The sequence below is a fragment of the Microcaecilia unicolor genome, chromosome 13 (genome assembly GCF_901765095.1).
Source record: "Microcaecilia unicolor chromosome 13, aMicUni1.1, whole genome shotgun sequence".
Classification (NCBI taxonomy): Eukaryota; Metazoa; Chordata; class Amphibia; order Gymnophiona; family Siphonopidae; genus Microcaecilia; species Microcaecilia unicolor.
The window spans coordinates 60,127,390-60,141,696 of NC_044043.1; the positions used below are offsets into that span (position 1 = coordinate 60,127,390).

Genomic DNA, 14,307 nt, shown 5'->3' on the forward strand with positions numbered 1-14,307 from the left:
ATGGTAATAACAAGGCTGCATAAGGCTCAGGTACATTATGTTCACACGGCCGTGCGTGTAGCCACGCGCTAAAATGTATCGGTTGCAATAGACGCTGTTCTTCCCCCAAAAGGGTGAAGTGGTTCGTGCCTCTAAGCCAGTCAGATATGTGCCTCATATTCCCGGCAACAGACAATAACTTGACATTTAATAAGCCCCAACCCCCCTGGCCTCTAGGTCGATATAACTGCGCTGCCGCCATCCTGGACCGCTTCCCCTGCCAAATACAGCGCGTCACCAATCGAGTCACTAGTCTTTCATCCTTGCTTGTGAGCAATATAGGTACCGTTTGCAAGATATAAGTCCACTTGGGCACCAACACCATATTATACAGTGCCACTCTTCCTAGGCTCGACAGCGGCAACGATTGCCACACCCCCAGAGAGGTCCTCGTAGTGACCCGCAGAGGCTCGACGTTCAGTTCGTAGAGCTGTGTTAGGTCTCTTGGTATCCACACCCCTAAGTACTTTAATGGACCCGACGTCCAAGATAGCGGAAACTCTCCCTCCCACCCGGTCCGTATATGATCCTGTATCGGGAATGCTGCTGACTTTTGTAGGTTAAGAGTAAAACCAGAGAAATAACTAAACTCTTCTATTTCCCCGAGAAGGGCCGGGATCGACTGCCTGGGCTGTGTCAGGGTCACCAAAATATCATCTGCAAACGCTAGTGTTTTCAGTGGGATTGTTGAAAAATTCACCCCTGCAACGTCCACATTGCTCTGGATGTACCGCAATAAAGGCTCCAGGTATAAAAGAAACAATAAAGGGGACAGGGGGCATCCCTGCCTAGTACCACAGGACACTTCAAAAGGGGCTGTACATGTTCCATTTACCACCAAAGACCCTCTTGGCTTTTCATAAAGCACCTCTACTGCCTTCCGAAACCATCCAGTAATCCCAATATGGTCAAGCACCGCAAACATATAGTTCCAACGCACTTTATCGAATGCCTTTTCGGCATCTAGGCTGACCAAAAGCAGCGGCTCGTTAACCACATGGCTCCGTGCAATGGCCAGGCACACCTTCCTCACATTCACAGAAGAGTGGCGCCCCCTGACAAACCCCACCTGCCCTTCTCCAATCAGCGAAGGCATATGTAATGCTAATCTGTCTGCTAAGACTCTGGCCAGAATTTTTAGGTCGACGTTTATCAGGGAAATCGGTCTATAGGAGCCAGGCAGGTCCGCCGGTTTGCCTGGTTTAGGAATCAGCGAGATTAGAGCGTCGTTTGAAAACCCAGGAAATGAGCCCTGTTGCAACGAAGCTTCAAAAAAATCGAGCAGCGGGATGGCAACTTGTGGGAACATACACTGAAAGAACTCGACCGAGTATCCGTCTGGCCCCGGCGCCGTACCTCTCCTTAGTGTCTTGACCACTCTCTGAATCTCATTGCCCTTTATAGGCGCATTCAATTGAGCAACAACCGAATCCGAAAGACGGGGAATTCCCGAATTCTCAAGGTAATCACTCATGGCGGGCCCCTCCTGTGGGCACGGCGACGCATACAAAGCCGCATAATAATCATGGAACAGCTGCGCTATCTTTGAGGTCTGAGTTTCCCTCCGTCCGTTAGGGCCCATTAATGACGACACAAAACGATTACCCCCCCAGGTTTTGACAAGCCGTGCCAGCAATCTACCTGATTTATTCCCAAACCGATGAAATCTAAAAGAACGATAGAACAGATGTTTTTTCGTACGTTCATGGATTAGGGCGTTTAAAGCCACCAAGGCCGACAGCATCTGCTCTCTAGTCTGTGCCGAGGGAGTTGCCATATGAATCCGTTTGGCCTCTTGATATACCCTCTCCAACCGGACCAGTCCCTGCGAGAGACGCCTAGACCTCGCACACATGTATGCTATAATGTCCCCGCGTAACACAGCCTTAGCTGTTTCCCAATATAATCTCGCATCAGAAGTATGGCAGGCATTCGCATCTGCAAACAAAGACCATTTTTTCTGGAGGTAATCCTTAAAATTCTCATCTTCCACCAGATAAGAGGGGAATCGCCACAACCGTCGTCTCAACCGCGCCTCTCCAAAATCTATGTCTACCCAAATGAGTGCGTGGTCCGAAACCTCCATCGGGCCAATCTCCGACTTTACTACTTGCGAGAAAATAGGGGCAGACACCAAGATATAATCCAGTCTGGACCACGTGCCATGTGCCCGTGACAAATGCGTGTAATCACGCACGTTGGGGTTGCACAACCGCCACGGGTCCACCAAATTCAAAGCTTGACATAAATAAGGCAAGCCCTTCCCTGCTCTCATCACCGTCCCCACATTTGGGCTCGAGCGATCCTGTCGCGCATCCAGCACCTGGTTGAAATCACCCACTACCACCAAAGGCACCTCCGCATGTTGTATTCCTAGGCGCACCAGGCGCTGGAGGAACGAATGATCGTACACGTTAGGGCCATAAACATTTAAAAGATAAAAATCTTGCCCCATGACATTCATTCGCAACAAAATATAACGCCCATTCCTATCACTTTCCACCACTTGCGCATGGCATTGTAAGCTTTTATGTATCAACACAGCCACCCCCCCCCTTTTTCCCCCTGGCTGATGCAAAGAAGCAGTCCCCCACCCATCGCTGTTTTAACTTTAGATGCTCTGCATCAGAGAGTTTGGTCTCTTGTAAACAGGCCAGAGAGACATTGTGACGCTGGAGAGCCGTTAATATTTTTGTACGTTTAATAGGGGAGGTGATACCACACACATTCCAGGAAATTAATCGTGGCACCGGTAACTTATCCAGGATCTCTACTCATTGCCTTTATCAAGATCCATTCACTTATAGAGTTGGAGACTCCCAGGCGCCCAGCCCTCGCCCAGAAGTCCGCAACCCCAGAAATCTCCCAGGAAACCGTTCCCACCCCAGCGACACACTCATCAGTATACCATCCTCCATTGGACATCATGTGACCCCCTATACCTGACCCCCCTCCCTCCCTCTGAACTCCCCCCCCTCCCTCCCTTCCCCCTCCCACTCCCAGTTCCATTCTTCTCCATACTTCCATAGAGAAGCCTGTCTGTAATCACGCAATGACACCTAGAGAAGCCCCATCCTCTCTTATATGTCTATCCCACATACATTTTGTACCTAACGCTCCCTTCTCCTATTACCTATTCACACCTTACCAACTCCCTGGCATTATCCCACCGCTCTTCCCTCCGTCTTCCATAGTAAGGCTCTTCCGCCCTACTGCTTGACACCCTTCCATAAACCACCCACCACATTTCCAAACCCATATTACATAACCAAACATTAGCAGGCACATGTTTTAATTCACATATTTCTTTTGTTTGACTTTTCAAAAAACCTTGTACAACAAAGGGGTAAATGCTTAATAAAGGGAAAAGCCTGTTATTCTCTTCCAGGAGTTTAATATCAACTGGGGAAGGGCGAGGGTAAGGGGGCAAGGACCCAAAGGGCTCAAACTCGCTCTCGGCCTTGCTTACTGCCCGTTACCTCAGGTCCCCACCCCCCTCCGCCCCACAAACAGTCCAGTCTTAGAAACCATGGTGTAACAACATGAACACAAACACATGCACAGGCATGATTAAATCTGGTCTAGTCAGACGTCTGACCCTTTTATCACCAACTCTTCAGGGTAGCTTATTCCTCCACGGGCTCTCACCACTATCTCGGCCTCACCCAACTTGCTCTTCTGCCGCGTGCTGCTCAGGAACTCCATTGAGCCAGGCCATCGCACTCCCTGGTGTGTCGTGGGTGCGCCACTGGCCATTATGCCACACTTTCAACACTGCGGGATAGCGAACTTGAAATTTATATTTCCTCTCAATCAATCGAGAACAGACTTCAGAGTACTGGCGGCGCTTTGCCGCCAGCGCCGCCGAATAATCTTGATATACCCGCACTTGTACTCCCTCATAGGCAACCTCTTCCTTGTGTAGTCGGTAGTGTTGGAGAAATGCCTCTTTCTGGGCCGAGTTAAGGAACTTGACTATCACTATTCTCGGGCGTCCCTCTCCGGTTCGAACCGCTCCTAATCGATGTGCGCGCTCAAGCTTCACTGGGTCGGGCTCCTCTTCCCGCGTTACCATCGGGCTCATCCAGCGTTCCAAGACCCGACGCAGAGATCTTTCGGGCACTGCTTCAGGAATACCCAGTAATCGGAGATTATCCCGGCGGGACCTGTTTTCGAGATCCTCTAACTTCGTTTGTTGGTCCGCCACCAGCTCCCGCAAGCGCGTCAGCTCTACTCCGTTCCCCTGGGCGCCATCCTCTATATCAGACACTCGGCACTCCAATTCACCGGTTCTCCTGGTTAATTCTGCCGTTATTTGGGAGATCCCAGCCAACTGCTCCGACAGCTGTTGCAGTCGCGGTTCCAGGGCAAGCACTACCGCTTTGGTAAGTTCCGTAATTGCTGCTTCCGTGCAGGTAAGCTGCGGGGCCTGCCCTTGGTCCGCCATTTTGTCTTCGGCAGCTCTGGAGCGTTCTGACCCTTTTTTTGCTGATTTTGCGGTCATCCTGTTTTTTGGAGTAAGGTATTTGTCCATAAGACCCACCACTTCACTACCAAGCCAAAACTGCAGGTTAAGTGGGGATTTTCAATGGCGATGTCAAAGGATGAGAATTAGGGCCCTCGAGCAGGAGGCAAAACACGTCTGTCTCCTCTCACTGCATCACGTGATCTCGCTATTTGTGTATTTTAAAAAAATTTTTAGAAGTGCCCCCTAGAGTGCTCGGTTGGTGTCCTGGCATGTGAGGGGGACCAGTGCACTACAAATGCTGGCTCCTTCCATGACCAAATGCCTTGGATTTTGCCGAGTTTGAGATGGCCGGCATTTTGTTCCATTATCGCTGAAAAACAAAACCGGCAATCTCAAACCCGGTGAACTCTGGCATTTGGCCGGGCTAAACCGTATTATTGAAAAAAAAGATGGCCGGCCATCTTTTTCGATAATACAGTTCCATCCAGCTGTTGCGCTGCCGCCAAAATAGATCACCGGCGAACTATTTCGCCGGCGACGTTCGATTATGCCCCTCCACGTGTCCAATGTGTGCCAATTCGGAGCTACCGCATGGCTCAGGTGGTAATTTCATTTCTTATGCGGGCCGGAAAATATATTTTATTTTCTGGTGTGTGGCGCTAACTGGGCGGTAATTGGCATTGTACGCGCACAGATGATTACCACTCAGTTAATGCATGAGACCTTACCACTAAGTCAGTGGGTGGTGGTAAGGTCTCAGGCCCAAAATGGACACGTGCCAATTTTTATTTTGCCGCACGTCCATTTTCGGCCAAAAAAAGGGACCTTTTTTTGCAGGTGCACTGAAAAATGGACCTCCGTTTGTCCAATACCCGCATCTACAATAGCGCAGGCCATTTTTCAGCGCACCTTAATAAAAGGACCCTTTAACCAGACAGTGCCACTGAATATCAGGTGTGACCCGCAAGGCATTATCTGGTTAGTGCTTGGGTGGTTCGATGGCTGAATAGGGGCAAAGCAAAAACTTATCTAGTTAGCAGCGGCTTTTAGTGTACTAACCAGGTAAATGCCTGGATACAGTGAGGACAGCAAAACCTTATCTGCTTAGTTATCTGGGCACCAGTCTGAATATTGACTGGCACCCGGTCATTTCCTGTGGCTGCACATGACCTGGATATTCAATGCTGATCCCTGGATTAGGCCCAGCATTTAATATTTAGGTTTAATTCTGCCCACAGCTGTCGGCGGCTTTAAAAACACTGAATGTCGTGGGCTGAATGTTGGTGGTTAGTTTTTAGCTTTTTCAGATGAGAATAAGTTGTTAGTTATAGTTTCTTTTTATTCCCTTATAATAGTTTAATGATTTATATGAGTTTTAGTGCATGAATGGTTCTTATTGCTATCATTTGGTGGTTCAATTGAAATCTGAATATTTATACTATTTTTATTTTTAATCTTGAATGTTTTAATATCTAATATTTCCCTCTTTTTTTCTGCTGAAAAGATTAAAATAATCAGCCACCAGCTAGCTAGAACTAAGAAAAAAACCCAACAAGGAACAGCTTACATGGTTTTTTAATGAATGAGGGACACAATAGGGCTCCCATAATTAGGAAAAGCACAATAAAGTGAAGGCAGACTCCTGTAGCCCATGGTTTTACTTTGTTCGCTCTGGATTCACTTTTCCTTGATGTTGGTCCTTAACTGCATCCCCCTTTCCTGCTTCTGATAGGGATTAGAATTAATCTTTTTTTAACCCCTGGGAATTCTCGGGTGTACAGACTATTGCAGACAGAATGAGAGACAGATCCAGGCTAGGCCTGAGAGAGAAGAACATAGTCTTTCCCAGAGTCAAACAGCACTCTCGTTGCCCTACTGTCTGCTTTAAATTTAACCTGCACAGCTAATGTAGCACTGTATGACCAATGCTGGATTCAGAGCCAGGAACAGGTATGGGTGGCTGCTGGTTTGGGGTGGGGAGCTTTAGGGGGTCTGGGGAATTGAGACGCATTTTGTATACAGATTGGGTGAGTCGTGAGTGGCATGCACAAGTCTGGACCTAATGAAATTTTGTTTTATAACTATGATATACAACTCCCCCCCTCACCCGATCACATAATGGAATATTGTGTGGTTTTGCAGACACAAAATGACACAAATTAGATGACAAATGCTATTGGGTGGCGGAGCAGGTGGAGGAAGAGGGGAGAGGGGTTGGTGGTTGGGAGGCGAGGATAGTGGAGGGCAGACTTATATGGTCTGTGCCAGAGCCGGAGATGGGAGGCGGGACTGGTGGTTGGGAGGCGGGAAATACTGCTGGGCAGACTTGTACAGTCTGTGCCCTGAAAAGGCAGGTACAAATCAAGGTAAGGTATACACATGAGTTTATCTTGTTGGGCAGACTGGATGGACCGTGCAGGTCTTTTTCTGCCGTCATCTACAATGTTACTATGTATGTTACTATTTATATTGTCACGTTGTTTGTAAATGAAAGCATATCACTAGGCAAAGGGTGGGAAACAGCTATAATACAGAGCTGAAAAAGGCAGAGACTATAGACTAATTCTAGAGTTGCCAACTGGTTATAGATGTTCTTTGATATGTTGATCCAGTGCTGGGTTTACCTCACTGCATGCAGGAATTTGCTGTTCTGAATTCTTTACTGCAGTCCCTAAGAAAATCAAGACTTTATTGCAGTGGGGTAAGCCTAAGACTGGATCTAGAGTTCAATCAGGACTCATTTCAAATCTGCACAGACAGTAACGGGGGAGGGAGAAACTGAGGGCAGATAAAAAAAACCTCTAGGATTAGCTCATCTGTCCTTCATACTGAAATACCACAGACTTTACTCGGTTTCCAACTTACCCTTGTTTCCCCACAACTAAAGGTTCTTCAATGTTTGCCTCAGTCTTTTTTGAATTCCAATGCAGTAAAGCACTGTTGATCCGGGAAGGTCAGGAACGAGGCCATTTCAGATTATGATTTTTTACAGCCTAGATCGCATACATGTGAAAATATTGAACATCTATTAGCAAGCTTTAGACGGGTTGGGAGAGGGGAGAGGGACAGAAAACTGGATTTTGTGGTGTGGGGGTGGTGGGAGACCAAGATCTAAGACGCTTTGTTTTGTTATGAAGGGTCACCATGCAGGGCTGAATAACTTTGTGTTCCTTGTCTGGGGAAACAGGGGAGGGAGGTATTTCCTAGAGCTGTGCTGGTAAGAGAGGGGATTCCTCCCCAGTAAACACTGTAATGAAAGGGATACTTTCTGCTCTGTAAGGTGGACCTCTCTCTTAAGCACTACTCAACCTTAGCAGCAGCACCACCTTAAAAGGGGCAAGAGTGGGCCAATGGTGATTCTACAGTACTCCAATGCTGCAAGAACACTTCCTTGTCTTTAATGAGGATGCTGGTAGGGCTGAAAGGTGCTTAAGAGAGATGGGTATGGTGTGGTAGAGAAGATGCCTTTTTCACATCAGCACCCCTAGGTAGGAGCCCAAAGGCATAATGGGAAATCTTGGCCTGCCAGCGTGCTAGCTTTCCCTCCCCCCTTCACAACTATGTGGCCATGAGAAAGCTAATGCACTTTGATACATAGGGGGATATGAGCTTACAAGTTCATTATCCTGTGTCTTTAAATAATTAGCTTGCACTTACTGCCGGCTTCTGTATAGGTTGCCCAAAGATGGGCGTGCAAATTTGTAAACTAATTAGCTAATTAGGTGGTGACAATCAATAACTGGTGTTATCAAGCACTTAATTGGCACACCGAAACTTCATAGTGAGCAACTCCAAAGGGAGCGTGGCCATGGGAGAAGCATAGGGGGTTCAGGGGCTTATAAACTGCTTACCATCATGGACTGAATATTGGGCCCTTGATTTATTCACCTCTCTTTTTTTTTATAGAAACAGAATGGGAAAACAGTCTTAATAGACGCTTTGAGGAGAGGAAGAGGTGGAAACTGAATATTCAGCTGGCGATGTCAGCGCTTTATTAAATGCTGGCTGCTGCTGGCTGAGTTGTGCCTGGAGATTCAGTGTCGGCAACTTTCTAGATACCAGCACGTCAACAGGAGTTACCCTGGTACTGCCAATCAGTGGCAGTATCCAGATAGCTACCTGGTTAACTTAGGACAGCCTTCTTGCTCTTATGTTGTCGTTGATATTTTAGACATTTATGCTTATGAAATGGAGGCTCCGACCACATGCAAGTGGTGTCTAAACATCCAATCCCTGATGTATTTTAGAACAGGCTCCACGTTGGCAGATCCTGTTCTAAAATACTAGCAGAACTTGACGTGTCCTGACCTGCACATTTCAATTCCTATTAGTACATCCTTTCTAAAATCTGCCTTCACATGCTGAATATTGGGTCCTAATTTTTTCATTGTGATATAATTTATATCTTGGTATCACAGTGTCCCATTGGTTGTCCTCCTTCCACCAGTTCTCTGAGATGTCTACCTTATTATTTAGTGCTACATACTCTAACTCTCCTATCTTGTTGTTTAGGCTTCTAGCATTAGTATATATTTTTATTTTTTGTTACAATTGTACCCCGCGCTTTCCCACTCATGGCAGGCTCAATGCAGCGGGCAATAGAGGGTTAAGTGACTTGCCCAGAGTCACAAGGAGCTGCCTGTGCCAGGAATCAAACTCAGTTCCTCAGGACCAAAGTCCACCGCCCTAACCACTAGGCCACTTCAAAGTGTCATTTTTGTTTATATCTACAACCTGCTTAGAAGTTGATAGGGATATAATGTGCTGGCTGGCTCCTAGCTTCAAAGAAAATTTGTCACAGCCTGGTTTAAGCATCCCCCACTACTTCCAGGACTAGAAAGAAATATTTCTTCAAAGAGAGGTCAGTGGTTTAGTTTCCCATAAACACTACAGTGGAGTACAGTTTATCCGAAGGTTCACTAACTGTAAATTACTTTAGGGGAAAAATTATAGGCCACAAGCCCTGATCCATCTACTAAAACTCCCATTATCAGAAATGGCCCCATTCCTGACCTTCCTGGATCGACAGTGCTTTACTGTGTTGGAATTCAAGAAAGGCCGAGACAAAACACTGAAGATCCTCAGGGAAAACAAGGGTAAGTTGGAGCTAAGTAAAGTCAGTGGTATTTCAGTATAAAGGGTAGATGAGGTAATCTTAGAGGTCTTTATCTGCCCTCAGCTTCTCTGTTTCTATTTATTCCATCCCTGAAACTACCTAGTGCAAGTTTTGAATAAGTCATGGTTTTCACACACTGACTGCATTGGAATGAAGACAGCACTTACCCAGATGAGGAAGAATTCTAGATTGGATATTGACGGTGTAGTTATCAATGTGGGCTATCGTTAAGACATGTTATTTTACCACTAACTTGTGTTATTTTAGTACAGATCCCATTTTATGCAAAGACTTAGTTACTAATAAGTAGGGTTAACAGTAAAATAACACATCTTAATAGTAGACTAGGTTGATAACTTCCCCCAAAGCCAGACCTCAGTTATTGGGTGGGCCAGGGAGTGAACCGGATGGGCATGACCTGCATTTCTTCTCTGCTTGCTACTACCCCTCGCCCCCCCCACGCCACATTAAATATAAATACCTTGGCTGGTGGGGATTCCCAGGCCCCGCCAGCTGAAGAATCCCAAGCAGTCTCATCCTCATGACTGTTAGCAGCCCATTTGCAGTCGCCGACACCAGCACTGCCCCACTCTAGGCTCCCGCACATGCTCAGTTCAACCAGCATGCCCAATGCACACATACGAGGGGGTGCCAATTGAACTGAGCATGCGCTGGGGGGGGGGGCTGCCAGTGTTGGTAGCTGAAAATGTGCTACTGACTGCTCCAGGGATGAGACTGACAGGGAAGGAAACTCTAGAGAGGACTCATCAGCTGGCAGGGCCTGGGGATCCCCTCCAGCTACACTAATGATGTGTGCTGCCACTGCCCACCCAGGCCCACTTGTGGCTACAACACTGCCCCAAAGCGGTACTTTGGAATGCCTTTATAAACTCCTAATGTAGAAACCTGGAAGAAGATCCAAGATTTGTGCAGTTCACCCTAGACTCTGGGAAAAGGTCCTTCTGTAAGTTTCCTTAAAGCAGTTATAACTAGGCAGATTGGGGTCTGGGTCAGATCTGTGTATTTGCATCCCTGCCCCCACTCTGATTTCTGATCTCTCTTAATTATGATCTCCAGACCTTATCCCCTCAACCCAGATGATAGGAAGAGAGAGACACCCTTCCTGAATGTACACCAGTTGCTGGCCCATGCTTGCATTTCAGTCATTTTATTATCCACACGCGATTTTGAATTCCGGGCAGCTGTTATTCTAGGCCACCCCTAGTTATAACCTTGCTTTAAAGTAACACAAAACACCAAGAGAGAGAAAGGGGCCAGGTAACACCCAAAGTCAGAGGAAGTACTGGTGCCATAACATAAACACAGTGCCAGGAGACTTAAAGTGACTCACCATTATTTGGGTGTCATGATTGTGGTTCGTGGTGATATGGTGTAGAGACCTGCACCATGGTGGCTCTGTGGAAAGCTCAGGAACATGTGTGAACAGCTCAGATTCATCGAGGTCTGTAGATGCCAACATCTCAAAATTTTCCATACTTCCCATATTTTTCAATGAACATTCAGTGGCAAGTAACGAATGATGGGTCTCTGAGAAGTGTCTCTCGTATGGATGGAATGGGATCCTGTTGTTTTTGATGAATCTACTGGACTCATCGCAGCTATACCTTCTGAGTTTTTCACTAGCAGAAGTCTTGCTCTTGCCCGAGGGCATAACCTGGTTGATTGGGATCCTTCCTTGGATCTGATCCTGCTGTGGAGAAGATGGACCTGGGCTCATAGAATCTGAATTCTCCCTCTCGTTTCCACTGTTGGAACCATTCGATTGACAGTGGGAGCTGGCATTGTCCTGTAAATTGCAAACATTGAAATAGGATTATAGTAGTTTATTTGGAATGAGACAACAAAAGGAAACAAAGAGAATTTACTTTGGTTACTTATGGGGTCCTTTTACTAAGCTGTGGTAAAAAGTGGCCTTAATGTGCCCTTATGCAGCTTTTTCCTGTGCACTAAGGCCATTTTTACTGTAGCCAGAAAATTCAATTCAATTCTTGTATACTGCTAATATCCCCTTTCCAGGGTTCAATGTGGTTTACATTCTAGGTGGACAAAAGCAGATAGTGTTAGTGTGCAGTATGAGAAACATTAGAGACCATTAGTGTAATGCATCAGACTGAAAACATTAAGGGGGTCTTTTACTAAGGCATGCTCACATTTTTGGTGCGCGCTAAAATTGTAGGTGCGCTAAACATTCTCCGAGGACAAGCAGGCTGCTTGTTCTCACATGTGGGTCGACGTCAGTGTCGGCCCGACGTGGACGTCGACCCACATGTCAGAACTATCAGCCTGCTGTCCTCGGAGAATACCTGCTACAGGTAAGTATCTTCGCTTTAGAGTCACCAATGCATTCCTATGGGCGTCTCTAACATTTAGCGCACCTTAGTAAAACATGCCCTAAGGAAAGGATAATGGGTGATACTAGGAAGTAGATTTTCTATTTTGTCTATTAATGGCCAGGTGATAATATTTAGATACAAACTACAAAACAAATGGGGAAGAGAATAAAAAAAATGTCAAACCATACAGAAGAAAAAAAAATCCTCTCTACTCTAAACTGTAAGCAATAGGAAAAAACCTCAAAGAGCAGTGAAAATGAAAAACAGGGAGGAAAAAGCCTCAAGAAGCTCCCAGTTAAACAGGTGACAGAACAGGACTTCTTCATCATTGGCAAAAAAAAAAAAAAACCTACCTGATCAACATGATCTCAAAATTAGAAGCTGAACAGACACAAACTTGTTAAAAAAAAAAAAAAGAGTTTAAATACTTAGCTGTGGAGTCTCATTCTCCCAATTATAACACTCTATAGCACTTTTTCATTTTCACTGGTCTTTAAGATTTTTTCCTATGGTTTACAGTTTACAGTACAGAGGATCTTTTCTTTTGTACAGGTGATAATATTGCCATTAGTGCACAGCCATTAAAAAGAATTACTGCATGAGCATTTACCGACACCTATTTTGTAGGCAGTAGGGGCTCACGCAGTAATCCTGTGCTAACCAATTATTGCATGGTAATGCAGACATGCTAACTGATTAGAACAGGAACACTTACTCTCCACCCCCAGACACACCTCCTCCAACAAAAATGTAAAAATATTTTGTAGTATGCGCCTGAGCAGTCCCGTGGGAAGCCATTTTAAGCTGTGGTAAGCTTAGTAAAAGGACCCCTATGATTTTTAAGTATTTTGTTTTCTATTTCATATGTTGTAAACCACATGGAGGGGCATAATCAAAAGGGGCGCCCAAGTATTCCTGAGGACGTCCTCGCAGGATGTCCCAGCGAAGGGGCAGGGAAACCCGTATTATCGCAACAAGATGAGCGTCCATCTTTCGTTTCGATAATACGGTCGGGGACGCCCAAATAGCGAAATTTAGGTCGCTGTTAGAGATGGTCGTCCTTAGAGATGGAAACCGAGGACGCCCATCTCAGAAACGACCAAATCCAAACCCTTTGGTCGTGGGAGGAGCCAGCATTCGTAGTGCACTGGTCCCGCTGACATGCCAGGACACCAACCGGGCATCCTAGGGGGCACTGCAGTGGACTTCAGAAATTGCTCCCAGGTGCATAGCTCCCTTACCTTGTGTGCTAAGCCCCCCAACCGCCCCCCCAAACCCACTCCCCACAACTGTACACCACTACCATAGCCCTTATGGGTGAAGGGGGGCACCTACATATGGGTACAGTGGGTTTCTGGTGGGTTTTCAAGGGCTCATATTTACCACCACAAGTGTAACAGGTAGGGGGGGGATGGGCCTGGGTCCTCCTGCCTAAAGTGCACTGCACCCACTAAAACTGCTCCAGGGACCTGCATACTGCTGTCATGGAGCTGGGTATGATATTTGAGGCTGGCATAGAGGCTGGAAAAAATATTTAAAATAAATTTTTTTTAGGGTGGGAGAGGGTTAGTGACCACTGGGGGAGTAAGGGGAGGTCATCCCCGATTCCCTCCGGTGGTCATCTGGTCAATTAGGGCACATTTTTGTGGCTGGTCGTAAGAAAAAAAGGACCAGGTAAAGTCGTCCAAGTGTTCGTCAGGGATGCCCTTCTTTTTCCATTATCGGTCGAGGATGCCCATGTGTTAGGCACGCCCCAGTCCCGCCTTCCCTATGCCTCCAACACGTCCCGTGAACTTTGGTCGTCCCCACGACGGAAAGCAGTTGAGGACGCCCAAAATCGGCTTTCGATTATGCCTATTTGGGCGATCCTGTGAGAAGGACGCCTACCTTGCGATTTGTGTCAAAAGATGGGCGCCCTTCTCTTTCGAAAATAAGCCTGTTAGAGTCTTAGACCACTGAGGATTAGGCAGTATATCAAGTGTTAATAAATCAGAAATCATGATTTCTACAAAGCTGCCATATGTCCACAGCTTGACAATGTACGTCAAAGTAGATTTTATGAACAGTTGGGCCATTCAAGGGGAATTATGCACTGGCCAGCAGGTGGTCAAGCATGACAATTTGTGCACTGTGTTTCTAATCATAGTAACATAGTAGATGACGACAGAGAAAGACCTGTACGGTCCATCCAGTCTGCCCAACAAGGTAAACTCATATATGCTACTTTATGTGTGTATCTGACTTTGATTTGTATCTGCCATTTTCAGGCACAGACCGTAGAAGTCTGCCTAGCACTAGCCCCGCCTCCCACCCACTAGCCCCGCCTCCCA

General features: G+C 46.5%; 1 protein-coding gene across 2 annotated transcripts in view; it reads right to left on the bottom strand.

Moving 5' to 3' along the window:
• FOXN1 (forkhead box N1) overlaps window positions 1-14,307 on the bottom strand; it is a 122,947-nt gene that overhangs the window by 51,006 nt on the left and 57,634 nt on the right. For both annotated transcript variants that reach the window (XM_030186024.1, XM_030186025.1), the window contains exon 4: window positions 10,975-11,430. In XM_030186024.1, coding sequence (XP_030041884.1) covers window positions 10,975-11,430 — 456 coding nt within the window. The remainder of the gene's footprint in view (window positions 1-10,974; window positions 11,431-14,307) is intronic.